General features: G+C 33.8%; 1 protein-coding gene across 1 annotated transcript; it reads right to left on the reverse strand.

Annotated features, from left to right (window-relative positions):
- Nucleotides 1-9,377: 9,377 nt before the first annotated feature.
- LOC139876383 (uncharacterized) lies at nt 9,378-14,182 on the reverse strand. The gene is made up of 9 exons (XM_071863695.1): nt 13,678-14,182; nt 11,530-11,743; nt 11,099-11,232; nt 10,904-11,016; nt 10,573-10,816; nt 10,229-10,384; nt 10,061-10,140; nt 9,792-9,841; nt 9,378-9,618 (listed from the first exon to the last, which is right to left on the reverse strand). The coding sequence occupies exons 1-9, from the start codon at nt 14,050-14,052 to the stop codon at nt 9,461-9,463; spliced, it is 1,524 nt and encodes a 507-aa protein (XP_071719796.1). The 5' UTR covers nt 14,053-14,182; the 3' UTR covers nt 9,378-9,460.
- Between the last annotated feature and the right edge of the window lie 1,412 nt (nt 14,183-15,594).

Below are 15,594 nucleotides of genomic sequence, written 5' to 3' on the forward strand. Positions count from 1 at the left end.
TTAGAATTAACCAAGAAAGTACCTGAGACAACTTCGTTCTATTGTTTGGCTTCATCATTGGTCATCAAATAGTTGCGACCCCTAGTCGTGCCCGCCGCTTTCTCTAACTTCTTAGCATGATCATTATTCAAATCGGGGCATTTCGACCTCTTATGCCCCTCTTTACCACAATTAAAGCAAGTGACTTTGGTCGACGCCTTGGTGCAATCACGGGCCATGTGTCCTCTTTGATTACAATTATAACACGTGGGCTTGAAACCCCGGAAGCACCCTTCTTCACGCTATTAACGCTTTCAGAGCCTTTCTTGTTCTTTTTATTGGAAAAGTTCGAATGACTCGAACCTTCAAACTTTCTTTTAGAAAAAGTGAAATCACTCTTCCTTGAAACCTCCGGCTCAAAACCCCGAGCCAACTCGAATAGCTCTTCAAAAGTCTTAGCCATACCCCGGCTAATCTTACCCTTTAACTCATCGCTCAAGGTACGGTAGAAATCTTTCATTAGCTTGTGGTCGTCACCAACATATTCCGGGTAAAAACGAGTCTTTGCCAAAAAGGTAGACTTGAGAGTAACCAAGTCCATTGAACCTTGTTGCAAATGATGCAACTCGTCCCGGATTCTATCAAGGTCAGAAGAAGTTCGGTGTTCTTGGAAGAATTCCTTCTTAAACTCCTCCCATGTCAAGCTCATGCATTGCTCTTCACCATACAAATTGATTTTATCGTCCCACCACAACTTGCCTTCTTCACGTAACATGCTAGATCCATACCTCGTCTTCTTCTCGAGAGGACACTCCGCGGTACAGAATACCCCCTCGATATCAAAAATCCAACAAGTGCTTTTCAATGGATCCCTCACCCCATTAAACATCGGAGGTTGAGTATCCTTGAAATTTTTATAGTGGAAGTCCCGTCTTCCTTCACCTCCTTCGCCACGAGGATAAATGTTTCTAGCTTCAAGAGCCTCATCGACAGTGGCCTTCATTCGTTCATTAATTAAATCGGTTATTTGCTCATCAACCGATTCCTTGAAAACCTTTCTCACGCTAACAAGAAAATCCTCCTTGTAGTTCTTCAAGATGGCCTCAACTTTGGCCGTGAAATCGGGGTCCTCGCTTGTACCACCGATATCATTATCGTGTCCGTTTCTCGTCTTCATTCTATAAAATGGAAAGGGTTAAACCATGAACGAAAGGCATAACACACAACTATATACATGCGTACCACACTACCCCATCTTGCTCAACAATCGTCGTACATTACTCGTTTGACACGATTTGCACCCGTAACAACGGTAGCTAATCGTTGTTACACGAGCACGTCGCATTAACTTGCTAGTACAACGTCCGTCTTGCTTGATGATTGCTAAACACAACACAAAACAATTAGCACAAGGTTAGTTCACATAAACCAAAGCACTAACAATTCCCGATTAGACCCCAAGCTCTACAAGTCCCGCATAAAGCGCTCACACAATAAAGTCTAAGTCTAGGCACCTATCTCAAGTCGCCTAAATCCCTTAGACCATGCTCTGATACCACTTGAAACAACCCAACCCGTATTCCATACGATAATTTTTTTTGTGTGTGTATAATACACATTTACGTGCCAATTAAATATGTGAACCATTCCACAAGTTCCATTTTAACGTACATCAATTTAAATGTTTACAAAAGGCACGAAGGCCATTAATTCAGTTTAATATAAGTTGACCCACTACAATGATAGTTTATAATCCAAACGACACTCGAGCACAGTTTGGGGCTAAACTACCCAAAACGTTAGGCCAACTTCAAAAAGCTAACACCAAAAGCACCCTCTGTCAACATAAACGGGAGGCAACTAATCCAACCGTATGCCCTTACCCTTGTCCAAGCCGGAACCTATAAAATGATAAACAACGAGAGGGTAAGCAATGCTTAGTGAGTGCAACAATTATACATACATATATATAACCTATCCATTTGCAATCACAATACCAAATACCTCATACGAACTTGTACCTCAAATAGCATGTCAACATACCCGTAACACTAACAAGTCGTACATTATCATACCACTTCATTAGCATATACTCAACTCAATATATATTATATGCTAAACAAAACAACAATCTCATTATGGTTAACCAATAACGCTATGGTACTACCGGCTCGTGGTTCACACCATACGCTTTTGAGTCATACTCGTTTATAGTGCTACCGGCTCGTGGTTCACACTCGATGCTACCGACACGTGGTTCACATCTTAGTTTATAGTGCTACCGGCTCGTGGTTCACACTCGATGCTACCGGCTCATGGTTCACATCCCATCCTACACATGTTATGGCACTACCGGCACGTGGTTCATACCATAACATTCACAAATAAACACGCCATATACATGAACGCATAATTATTCCACTCACCTTGTCACAAGGATGATGATTTAGCACTTCCGAGCTTCAACGCAATGTACCTAAATCATTAAGTGCACATTCAATTTCACAACTAGTGGGATTAACCACAATACTCCCACTTGAGCATTTAATGACCTAATTTGCATTAAATGACTCAACTACTCACAACTGCCCATAAATGGCCAAGACTCGACTTTAATCACTAAGACTAGTGAATTAAAGTCTATTAACCTCAATTAACACAAAACTTAGGGCAATCCATACCCATTTCATCTAATTAGGTCAACTAGTACATTTTGACCCATTTTATATTACTTAGACTCACAATCAAGTCAAACTTACCCATTAACACTTCTTTCATAAATCTTAAAGTGCATTAGTGACTAACAACACCAATTGACACTTACAACCTCAAATCACAAGGCCAAAACCCTAGATTGTGGCTATTAGGGTTTCATTACAACAACATAACCCAAACTCACCCATTTTACCCTCAAATGGGTCATACAATTCTCTAGTAACCAAAACCCTAGCCATTAACCAATTAAAACTTAAATCATAAGGTTAGAACTCACCGAGACTACCAACGCGTAGCTAGAGACACAAGGAACAACTTTAAATCTTGCTCCAAGGTTTGATTCACAATTCTCCAACTCCAAATCTCACTTTTAATCCAAATGGGTTTTAAGTTTTGGGAGAGAAATTGGAAAGAAAAGAGAAAAGAAATTAAATTAAATGAACAAGTGGTTGTGGTTTAATGCTCCAATCTGATCTAAACACAAAAAGACCAAATTACCCCTAAAACCCTTTTAAATAGAGTAAACATCGGAGTCTGATCTGCAGGGATGCCGCGGCGCGGAGCTATATGTCGTGGCGCGACGTTACGAAGGAAAAACAACCTCTTTTAACCCACATTCTGATCTGGATTTGCTTTATAGGTCGCGGCGCGACCCATTTCCTCGCGGCGCGGCGTAAGCCGTCACCTGGACACCTCGACAACCTTAAACAAATTTTGATTTTATTTAATTCGTACACTTAAATCCCGCTTCCTACATTCGCCTAACCTTCAACAATAGTCTCATAAGACTAAACGATATTAAAGCCCATGTATAAACTTGTATGCGCACACATTATCAAGTGTATATATATATACGAATATATCTATACAATTACGCATAATCTAGCGAGTTACAAACGTACAAATGATTTAGTGTGTACCTATCAATATGTGCGGGAAAAACGGGATGTTACATTGATGCTTGTCTGCTGGAGCCTAGTGCGTCCCTATTTTGTGGTAGCCTAATTCGATAGGAGAGATCAACCTGCGGGTTGGGTTCCTCATGTGGTAGCCTATTTGCATCCGTGTGGTATATGTTGAATGATGCGTTCGTCGCATGTGGATAATTTATGCAGCACGGTATGTAGGAGGAACTTCCGGTAAACCCCAGCCCGATCAACTGGTGGTTAATGGTTTGGCCGAGCTGCCGGAGTCTCTGTAGACTGCACTACTGGGTGATGTTTATGTGTTAGACTATGTGACATGATTAGTATAACACTTCTGTATGATATGGCCTATAGTTAGTCGTACTCACTTAGCTTTGTGCTAATTCCCCTCCATCTCCTCCCTGCAGGTTATGGAATTGTTGTATGCTAGTTATTAGGGTGAAGATGGGATGTTGGAAGATATGTTTGACAAAGCTGGAAACTCTGATGTCGTGTCCATTATATTAAAAGATGTTTTAATGTTTAATATATAACACCCGGACTTTTAAATGTTAACGTTTATATTTTATTCAAATGGATTTTACATTATATAAGAATAACAGGTCTTTCGCTGTGTATTAAAAAAAAAAGGTGTTAAAAATTACATCATTTAAAATGACTAAATCCTTGTCAAATGATCGTTAAAAGTTCATCATTGACGTTTCAAGTTCGTAAAACGCATTTTATGATTCGGGCAACCAATTTACATGTAGCATATGCCGTTTCAAAAGTAATTAAACATACATTGCAAGTAAACACTTACTAACAACGTCTCATGGCATTCAAAGCATCAAAAGTTTATTTTAAAATCTATTAAACGCTAGTCAAGAATCACAAAATTATTAATCATGTTAATGTAAGGCTTTCATGTCATCCAACGTACCAAATCGAAGCATATGAAGCTAGTAACACAATTAACACATGAACTTTAACATCTAACGACCTTTAATCAACTAAAATCAAAGATCAAACTAACACATTTCAAGTGTTCATGCTAGTTACACCAAATAACAAGATCGAGCATACAATTTACATACACGACATCACAATGAGTCATAGACACTAATTATCACACTTTTAAGTCAAGAACACTAAGAACATGAAATCTAGAGTTTTAAAAAAGTTACCCAAACGAGATGAAATTGGTATCAAGTTGTAGAGGATGAAGAGAGGATTCCAAATATGTAATTTGTTTTGATGTTAGCTTCTTGATTTGGATTTAGATGATGAATTAAGGATTTGGGTGTTTGAGAGGAAAATGGAAGTAATAGAGAAGAGAGAAGAGGATAAATGAATGTGTGGTGGTGAAGGTGGGTTGACTAGTTGACCTAGTCAACTAGTTTGCCCACTAGGCAACTTTGGTCCCTCGAGTTTAAAAGCGGGTGCGTGAATTAACTGAACGAAATATTTAAACGCTAGGGTAAACGAGAGATGTTATAATCCAATAACGGGAATGTTAAGAATGTTGATTAACGAAAGGTACGAATATAGATGACAAAAGATTATATATACAAAAAAAAGACGGGCGTTAAAATGAGTTAACGGAAAAATGCGGGATGTTACAGATGTCCTTTCCATACTCAATTGAGTCTTGGTCATAAAAACACTAATGTTGGTTAATTACGCTTAATTACATCTTAATGACAAATTAACCATAATTAGGCATAACACATATGTGTTAATCAATAACTTGTGATCATAAAACTTATCTAGATATTCTTAGGATGATCACCAAGTACCAACACACATAGCTAATGTCATTAGAACACTAATTATAATTAAAGATTACTTAGTGACAAATTAAGGCTAAATGAAGAGCAATACTTTTGAGTAAAGACTTGTAATCATAAAATACATTTAGACACATTTAGGATGGTCACTAAATCCTAACTAGAGATTGCTCTTCCTTTGTGCATGTGTTGGACATTAATGTGTGCTTACACATTAATCATGCAATATGTTATATTGCAAGTAAGTTTGCTAACGCTTATACCATAGTGTTGTGCAAATATCTATATGATTGATTTTAGAATAACTATCTCTTGCTATGTGTGAGTAATACTTGCTACTTGCTAATATGCTTAATACTCATCAATTTGCCAACTTGATTACTATGCTTGCTATGTGTTCACTAGTTAGATTACTAGGATTCAAGTAACTAGCTTACTCCAATAAATTAAGTGTAAAATGGTTCACAAAGGAATAATGGTCAATTGTCTATTTGGTCTTGTCTAAGTAACACATTGTGATTACTTGTCCAAGCATGATGTAACATTGATGTCTTTACATACTTAATATTTATTTTTAGAAAGACATCATTCAATTAAACTCTACTTAATCTTAAAATGAATATGACTTGTGATTAATTGAAACTAGGAAGTTAATAACATGTTAACTAGTCTTTAGGATTGAACCAAATGCATTAATGTGGCTAATTAAGTCTTGACCAAACTGAGATTACCCAAAATATCAATCAAGACACTTCTCCAAGAATGTTGGGTTTACCACTTTTGGAGTGTTATGTAATTTTTACTCAATAAGACCAAATCCCACACACTTAATGAATATAGTACTTGTATAGGATATTGGGTTTCTTTTGCAGGTGCTAGATGGAGTAAAGGTTCTAAAATGTGATGTTCAAATCTGAGTCAAATGGCTATACAACAGATACATATTTTTGGACTGGAGCACGCACGGTCGAACCACGGTCGACCGTGCCTATGACCGTGTGACAACGGCTAGTTTTTGAATCTCACTATAAAAGGCAAGCATTGAAGAGCATTTGAAGTTGACCCTCTTGCATATTTCAAAAGCTTATTTCCAGAGATCACAAGAGCTTTAATTACTACTCAAATGTGATCAAGCAAGAGAAAATTATATGATCTTATAGATATAAAATTTGGTTGTTGTAAACTTACTAATCAAAATTATTTTTCTTGTGAGTTTACCCAGTGTAATGTATGTCCTAGTATTGTCTTAGGATCATCATTGCAAGGTGTATAAGTCTTGAAACTTCAATTAGTAGAAGCATATGCTAGCTTAGTGATCTACTTCCTTAAAGGGACTTAGGAAGTTGATTAATCTTATTTGAAGATTAATACTTGTCCAAGGTGAAGACAAGTTGATCTAGGTTGAAGTTGGTCTTTCAAAGGGATAGAAAGATTAGGTTTGTTGTCTACAAAAGAAGTTGAAGACTTGTAAATCGGATCTCCACCGAGTTTGGAGAAAAGTGCTTAGTAAAGCAAGAAATCCCGATTAGTGTAATCGGGGAGTGGATTAAGGTGGATTAGTTAACATCCACCTGAACCACTATAAATCCTTGTGTCTATGTTCTTTACATTACTTTACTTATCATTTTGAACAGACACACCACACACATCAAGTTTGAGTTAAATTAGTTGATCATAGTTAATCAAATTTGGCGATCAATCAAAAAAGTGTTAAAAACGTATCAAGTAACTATTCACCCACCTCTAGTTACTTACAAAAATTTTATGAAAAACATATGGTATGAAAAGATAACCTCTATGAAGTAGCTTATAAAATAAGCTAGGAGCTTGTGAATAGGAAAAATTACATCATTACCCCTTATATCATTATATATCATTGGTTTTTTATCCTCAAATGTCATTTTACATAGATAAGCTTCAGTTGCTTAACCAAACACATATAAAATATAATCGTCAACTTCTAGCTTAAAATATATACTTCAGTTTTTAGTTTCAAATCCAGTTTCTAACTCCACCTAGTTTCATCTCAACACATCCATAAACAAAATCTTTTTATTAACCCCTTCACCCATATTCTCCAATAAACTTTTTTATTAAAATACAAATCAAGTCCTCAAATTAGAAAAAAGTGAAAAGTAGGTTAAGTTTAGCAAAACGCCCCAAAGTAGTTGATTTTACTTCAACCTGTTCAACATGATCAAAATATATATGAAATACACATCATCAAATTATGAAATACACATCATCAACATGATTTTACAAAGTAGTCGATCTCCGATTTCTGTTCATAGTTTTCCGGCATTGGTCACATATCTCATCCACCACCACTGTAAATTTCGTTCGATTTACGATTGTAACTTCAATGAGATATAACTTCTGTATGTGAAATTAAGTTTCTATCGTGATACAAATTCGTATAAAAACCTTTATTTTTTGCTAAAATGAAAATGAAGTTTTCTCTTATGTTCTAAATTTTTCATACTTTATTCAGATGTGAGCACTCCTTAGTCCCGGGACAATATCCCATTCTACAATAAACCGTTAGTTATACAAGAGTGACTCATGAGTTTATAGACTTACATATGTGTTTTTTTAAATCATGAGCTTATCCGTACACTACTATAATCAGTCACATACCACTAAATGTGTTTTGAAGTGACGTATAATGCATGTCTTAAAATCATCTTTAATGGTGATGACTATGTACGGATCAACGGTAACATCCCGTCCCATATTAGAATGTGTAAGAAAGTTTGAGTCCCTTATAAGGTAAATCTCTTCCTTACCAGACACAACACGTTTTGGGGCTACAAGCACAACATATGCCATGAGAACTCTGCAGTTAAGCGTGCTCGAGCGGGAATAGTACTAGGATGTGTTAGAACCCTAGAATGAGCCGATTATATATATATATATATATATATATATATATATATATATATATATATATATATATATATATATATATATATATATATATATATATATATATATATATATATATATATATATATATATATATATATATATATATATATATATATATATATATATATATATATATATATATATCAAGGATTGTGATGGAGGTGTCCTATAAATGAGGGCTATATATAAGACACTAGGCCTCCCTTAGTCACTAACATTAGCAACCGATTTGTAATGTATTCAAGAGAGCTGTGGAATATAGTTTGACTATTTGACTAACGCTCTCTAGCATTCATGTGGTTATTGTTCAACATTCATCATGTTCATACCATATTGGGTCCTACATGATGGGTAATCTCATGGAAAAATATAGTGTGGTCACAAAAAAAAGTCGTGCGTTTACGGTCAAAGCTGACAATCGACCTGACGAGGATGTCAGGAATTTTATTTTTTTGTTGGGGGGGGGGGGGGGGGGGGGGGGGGGGCGTTGTAACTCCCCGTAAGGTAGTATGAAAATCCATCCATAGTTTAAGTAATATAAAATTTTATACAAACATAAAACAACTAAAATTGAAAAATAAATTGATATGATACATAGGTGAATGAACGATATTGTTACACTAACTTGTTAGTAATTCATATATAAATAAATACTAGCAAAGTAGCAAACTTCGTATAATAGTCATTGGTTACTTAGACTGCTAATATCAATAGCGTCGTCGAGCTCCGTGAAAGCCAAGTCATTGAAGACTTCAATACTAGCAAGCTCCCTATCAATGTAGTTGAATGACCGTGGTATCCCAAGCCGTTGCCAAGCATATTGAACCACAGAGCTGCGAGTTTTTTTGTTTTTTTTTTTGTTTTTTTTTTTTTTATTTACAAAATGCATTATAAGTATAAAACGATGGCATTTTAATCATAGTTTATAAGTATAAAACGATGGCATTTTAATCATAGTTTATAAGTATTATTCCATGATCTAAAAAAAAAAAAAAAAACTATAAGTCATAATGCAGTATCTAATTTAATACTAACTAATACTAATAAATGACAATCCGAATTGTTCGATGTCGAAAAGTTCCCAGAGAAAACTACTTATATGTACTTAACTATTGTCAAGTAATTTGTTTTAACAGAGAGCTTTTAAGACTCTATTGATATATGTGATCGCTTTAAAAACGGAAGACTTTGATAGTATTTTATAAGCCATCGTTTTATAATCTTCGTTTCTTCCTTTCGCTGCTTAACCAACCAATCTGGATCAGTTTCCTTCGAGCTTAATATATCCAAGCAATGAGAACCTGCATTCCGAAACAAACATTAAGAAGTAACATGTAACCATAGTTTGAAATGGTTACACTAAACTGCAAGTGATTAAGACCTTAATCATTTTGAGTGCCAGTTTTTCGCTAATTCTATCAATAATGCATAGCAAATAGAGAGACGGAAATAGATAACGTTCATAAATGCGTACCATTTGTGGTCTTTATGGCGAGTATACTATCTGATATATCTTCCAACACTCTGAAACATTAACAAATGATAACATTAATATGATAATGCATACTCGAAGTTTGTGCATATTTTACGTCCATATTTTAGATGCAGTGTTGTAAAATCGACCAACTAGTCATTATATAAAATACCATGATCTTTAAAATACTCAATGATTATATTCGGAGTATTATTTAAAACCAAAATATAAGTTCCAATTTTGCCTTTTTGCAATGTTAAGTCACATACCCTGCACTACTATATGGATCTCTTAAACCGTTGGAGAAGATGATGTTGCTACCAAATTTGCTAAGGGCCAGCTTTATGTCCTGTGATTTGCGGACAAAATGATAATAAAATCTTACGAATCGTTGAAGTATAATAATTAATCAATCGAATAAATAAATGAATGCTTACGTGGCCGCCGTAATAAGATGTAATCCAATGGGGTCGAGGGCTAACACCAAACATTTGCTTACAATCGTTGAAAAATTCTTTTTCATCATATGGCCAGCTTGGAAACATGCTTGTGTTACTAGTTATGCCAATGGGCATCACTATCTCACTACAAACCTTTAAAATATATTTTAAATTAAACATAATCATAAACTTGTTAGTTATTTGAAGGCCACAAAAGAAATTGAAGCGGTTAAATTCGGTGAAATTGATTGAAATTGCTCAACAATTTAATGCTCCATCCGTCCTAGAAAAACTTTCATTTACTTTAACGAAGATTACTAAAGTTTGAGACAATTACTTACTTGCCATTGCCATCCGACGGACGTTTGATCAACCTTTGATGTCAAGTTATAACAAGGACGATCGGATTGATAATAAGAAACCATCCCCGAAAACACCCGATCAAGAATATCAGTCGCATTGCTTGCCCCATCAATACCCTTACAAATTTGGGCTGTTGGATACCTTGGTGGAGAATCGTACTGAGCTGCGCTCGCGTACATCGTGTCCAAGAAGTTCTTGAGGTCAGAAGAATCATTTAATGGCCTGCAAAGACGATCAAAATTATCATTAACATTATCATTATGTGTTATCGGCGTTTCATTTAAAAGATTAACATTATTCGTTACTTACTCGCAAGTTTTAAACTTTTGGGAAAGAATTGCAAGACCATTTGGCATAGAAGCAACTCTATCAATCTCGCCCCATGATTCCTTAATCGTGGTGTAACAATTTTCGCTTGCTTCCTATATACATATAAACAACATTTTTAATCATATCAAGTTGGATTCGCCTTTTTAATAGAGAAATTAAAAAAACTAGGTATACTTTGAAATCGTTGGTAACGACAGAGTAATATCCATCTTGAGGAGTGATATTCTCGAAGTAAAGAATAGGAGCCGAAGAAGCAAGAGCACCAAGCGCGATGTGTGGATACTTTAGACGGAACCATGAAGCCAACACTGAAAAAATCATTTACAAGTATATTTAGCAACTCACTAAAAAAATAATTAAACAAAAATAAAGTGCTTATAATCTAAGTGTGGCGGTATGTGAAGATTCGTGTTAACTAAAAAGTTATGAATTCAAGTATCGTGGAAATAATGTAAACGTATATATAATGAATTTTTTTAAAAAAAAATAGATATAAAAATTACTAATATTTAATGATGATTAGAGATGAGAGATGAGTTGAAAACATATGAGGTCAGATTAGTGTGACTTTCCGTATATAATAAAAAAGAAGTCAAATCACTTACTTCCACCGTATGATCCTCCAATAACAATAATAGGGGAATGATGTGCATGTAATTTCATTCTTATATGTTCCAATAACTCTGCATAATCTGCTAAAGCCTGAGCCGAATTAAAATATCCACGGATTGTCTCGTTGTTAACCGATTTTGTCATTGGTTCGACAAAATTCGGATCACCATTTGACCCGACAGGATTTGACTCTCCATAATATCGATGCTAAAAAAAATATAAAAAATACAACTCATAACATAAACAAGTAAATGGGCTGGGTCCAATTGGGCCAAATATGGGAAGGATATTTACATTTACATGTTAACTAATAGACGAAAGACAAAAGTTATGAACAGTAATCAGAGGTATTTTCTATTTTTTACTTTTTTTTTAATTTTAACTAAATTTCATTTTACCAACAACGTCTCCACACTTTTCTGAAAAATTCAAATCGACCCTCCAAACAGGGGGTAAAGTGTCAAGTAACCATTTTCATAAAAAATCTTAAATAAACTCCACCCAAATATTAAACGGGTCATATCTTCTCGCTCGCAACGAGTTAAATTTTTCCGACACCATCGTTAAACTCGAAATAATTTTAGGAACACAATGTCACTAGCTATATGCAAAACGGACGCTTTTTAGAAAACGCTAAATATTTGGGGTACTTTTCATACACGTTGATTTTGCGTTAAATTTTTAAAAGTCGACAATTCCACAGCGAAACACGGAGATGCACATATATTGTTAATTTAAAATAACATTTAAATCTCTCACGAGTTATACCTTTTAGTTCGACTCGAGTTGCGCTTCAACGACATCATCGTTAGCCACAAAATAATTTTACTAAACGCAATAAAATACATTAAAAACCGAACCCCCGGCGCGAAGCGAGGGTTCGATAACTAGTTGGGTCTGAAAAAAAAAAAAGAAATGGGAGATTCCCATGGGATTCGAACCCAAGTACCACCACTCACAAACAAACCCTCCGAATCACTGCGCCACTGTTATGGTTGTTATTTAGAAATGATATTTTATATTTAAATATTAAAATATTTTGGGTTACTATTGAGGAATAGTAACTCATTTTTGCTCTATTGTAATATTATTAATACTCCGCAAATAAATAAAGAATATAACAACAAACATTAACAAGTCTTGATGCTCTATCTCTAAAAGTTACTTAATATACATAAACTTTACATACATACATTCTATACTCAAACTATGTTAGTGGTTCGACAAAATTTGGATCCTCATAATCAGGGCCGTCTCAATAATTTAAAAGCACTAGACGAAAATAAAAATTGGCCTACATATACGTTAAATTTTTTTACTACGCATAAAAAAATAATGCACAAATTATATTTATTTATTTACATTATATTTAACTATTAAAAAAGGTATTTTAACTTTAATTAACAACTTTTTATTTTATCTAATTAAATATATTGAAAAAAAATATTTACATATTTAAAATTTTGAACATTTTAACTTTAATTAACAACTTTTTATTTGATTAAATTAAATATATTGAGAAAAATATTTATATACTCAAAATTTTGAGCCCTTCTAAGTTTTGGACCCTAGACGATTGTCTATTTTCCCTATATTCGAAGACACATATGCTCATAATATACACACAACTTTACATACATACAATATACATATACAAGAATATAACAACAAACGACATTAAATAGTGTGCTCAAAATAGACCAAAAGCAGGCCTCTATAAATATTGCTAGATTGAAAAAAAAAAGATTATTATTATATAGTAATCACAAACATATAAAACAAAGGTAACAATCTAATTAGACCAAAAAAATACCTCTAAAAAGTTTTTAGATTCAAGTTTATATTTTATATTTATATATTTTTATATTAATAATAAACATAAACATATAAAAACGTTACATTGTTACAATATAAATAGTCAAATAGAACAAATAGATTCAAGAAACATTAAAAAGAACGTTACAAACTAAATATAACAAACACAAAACTCATGATAAATTAGCGTATAATAACAAACGTTAAAAAAAACTTTACTTGTAATTGCACATGCACTCCAAACATACCAAAAACATAAATCTAAAAGGTTACTTATATCTACAAGATTAAAATAGCATCATTATTAAACATAATGCAACACATACCTCTAAATAGACCAAAAGAGCTTTGAATCGCGGGGCGTTTTCAGTGAGAAATCCAAGACTCATTATGTCCGGGTCGATGGGTCCTTCGGCACCAAGATAAGCGAAAATTGGTGAATTCTTGCTAGCACCACCCCACCATTTAGAGTTAATAACATATCGTTGTTGAAAAGTAGCATAGCTTTCCTGGTTGAAGTTAAAGTGGTCGAGTGTTTGATTGTAGAAAAAAGTTTCAAAGTCGCTAGAGAGGTTTTTGGCAACGGTGTTGGTGTCCTTTAGCAATGGGTTTACAGGACTAAGACGTGGAATTTTGTGTGTTGCATTCACAATGGTGAAGGTGGTGACAATGAATAGAAGCCATTGAATTATAAGCTTCATGTTGAGGTATGAATTTTAATAAAAAAGAAATAACGAATTTTGAAGAAGAACGTCTAGTATTTATATATGAGTATTTGATTTTGTTGTTTAATACGGATAAACACATATCCTTTCCTGATAGATATTGAATATTGATGATTTATGTAATTGTTATGTACTCAATATCTATCTAATCTAATATCTATTCCTAACAAACAACTTAAATATATTTATCTCGTAGGAGAAAAAATAGAATTTTTCATTATCATTAGGTGGAAATCTTTATTATAAAGAAAGAAGGTTTTATGGTCAAACATCAATATCTTGGATTTATGAAATAGTGGCGTCTAAGTCGGGTTTATAACAATATACATAACTACTTCTATCTTCTATGAGGCTTATTTAACAAGTTTATTTACTATAAGATTATAAATCTACATTTAAATTTAAATTCATACATATCACTATTATTTTATTTAATCATATCATCATATATCATATAATCATATATGTTATATCATATAATCATATACAAGGGAAATGCTAATGAGTGCCCTAAGGACACACGTCAAACACCATTAATGATGTATTATTTTCCAAAATTAACATGAATTGTAATTAATACTCCATGTGTAAATGAAAATAAATGATTTTATTAAATAACATTTGAGTTATAAATGAAAATTTTGAGTGTAATTAATCATTCATAACTTGTGCCCTTAGGGCACTCATTAGCCAAACCCGATATACAAATACAAAAGTATATTATAATGACAGTATTAAAACTATCAATGTAAATGAATGTAATACCACTTGAATATGGCGAAGAATGTTAATTTTTTAAAACTTTTTTCAATATAGGATAGAATAATTCAGTTAGGAGAGAATTCTCTTTAGTTTGATTTCTAAAGTTTACTCATGATTTTAATTTGTTTATACAGATTATAAGTCGATACTAGCATATTAATATGCTGCAATTTAATCGGTTTGGTGTTCTGGCAAATTTTTTTTTTATTTTTATTTTTTTTTTTAGCCAAAGAAAACGAATACTATAAAACGGGATCTTCATTTTTAAACGGGATCTTCATCGAAAAATGAAGATCCAAACCGATACACCGAGAGAGGAAGGTTCGAAACAAGAAAACGTCACAACCCGACGCTAACTCGAACACATCCACTAAAACAACATACAAACAAGAAAAAAATACATCCAAATCACTAAACAAAACTAGCATCTAAACTAACACCAACACAGAAATATATCAAATCAAAACCAACAAAAAAAAAAAAAACAAACACATAGAAAAAACAAGTTACAAGACTTTTTTTACCATTCCTCTTATCCGGGCACTTAGTAATTCCGTTTACCTTGTCAATATGAAGCCCTTTACCATTCCGTGAAGTAATGTTGAACGAGGTGACGTTGGAAGACGAACTACCAATACGAACCCCGGGTACCGTTGGAAATCCTTGTTCCACAAACTCATGAAAAAACCATTTTGCTCACAAACCGGAGGGCAATCATTATTAGCATCAATAAAAAGTTTTTGGATAGTTTCACCA

The sequence above is a fragment of the Rutidosis leptorrhynchoides genome, chromosome 11, assembly GCF_046630445.1.
Source record: "Rutidosis leptorrhynchoides isolate AG116_Rl617_1_P2 chromosome 11, CSIRO_AGI_Rlap_v1, whole genome shotgun sequence".
Lineage (NCBI taxonomy): Eukaryota > Viridiplantae > Streptophyta > Magnoliopsida > Asterales > Asteraceae > Rutidosis > Rutidosis leptorrhynchoides.

What these genes read in the sequence shown, in the direction of transcription:
- LOC139876383 (XM_071863695.1), bottom strand. Translation starts at nt 14,052, where the DNA reads ATGAAGCTTATAATTCAATGGCTTCTATTCATTGTCACCACCTTCACC. An exon ending in CAAAAGTTTAAAACTTGCGA is followed by an intron (nt 10,817 to 10,903) that starts GTAAGTAACGAA and finishes TCGTCTTTGCAG; the next exon opens with GCCATTAAATGATTCTTCTG. An exon ending in CATCTTATTACGGCGGCCAC is followed by an intron (nt 10,141 to 10,228) that starts GTAAGCATTCAT and finishes CGCAAATCACAG; the next exon opens with GACATAAAGCTGGCCCTTAG.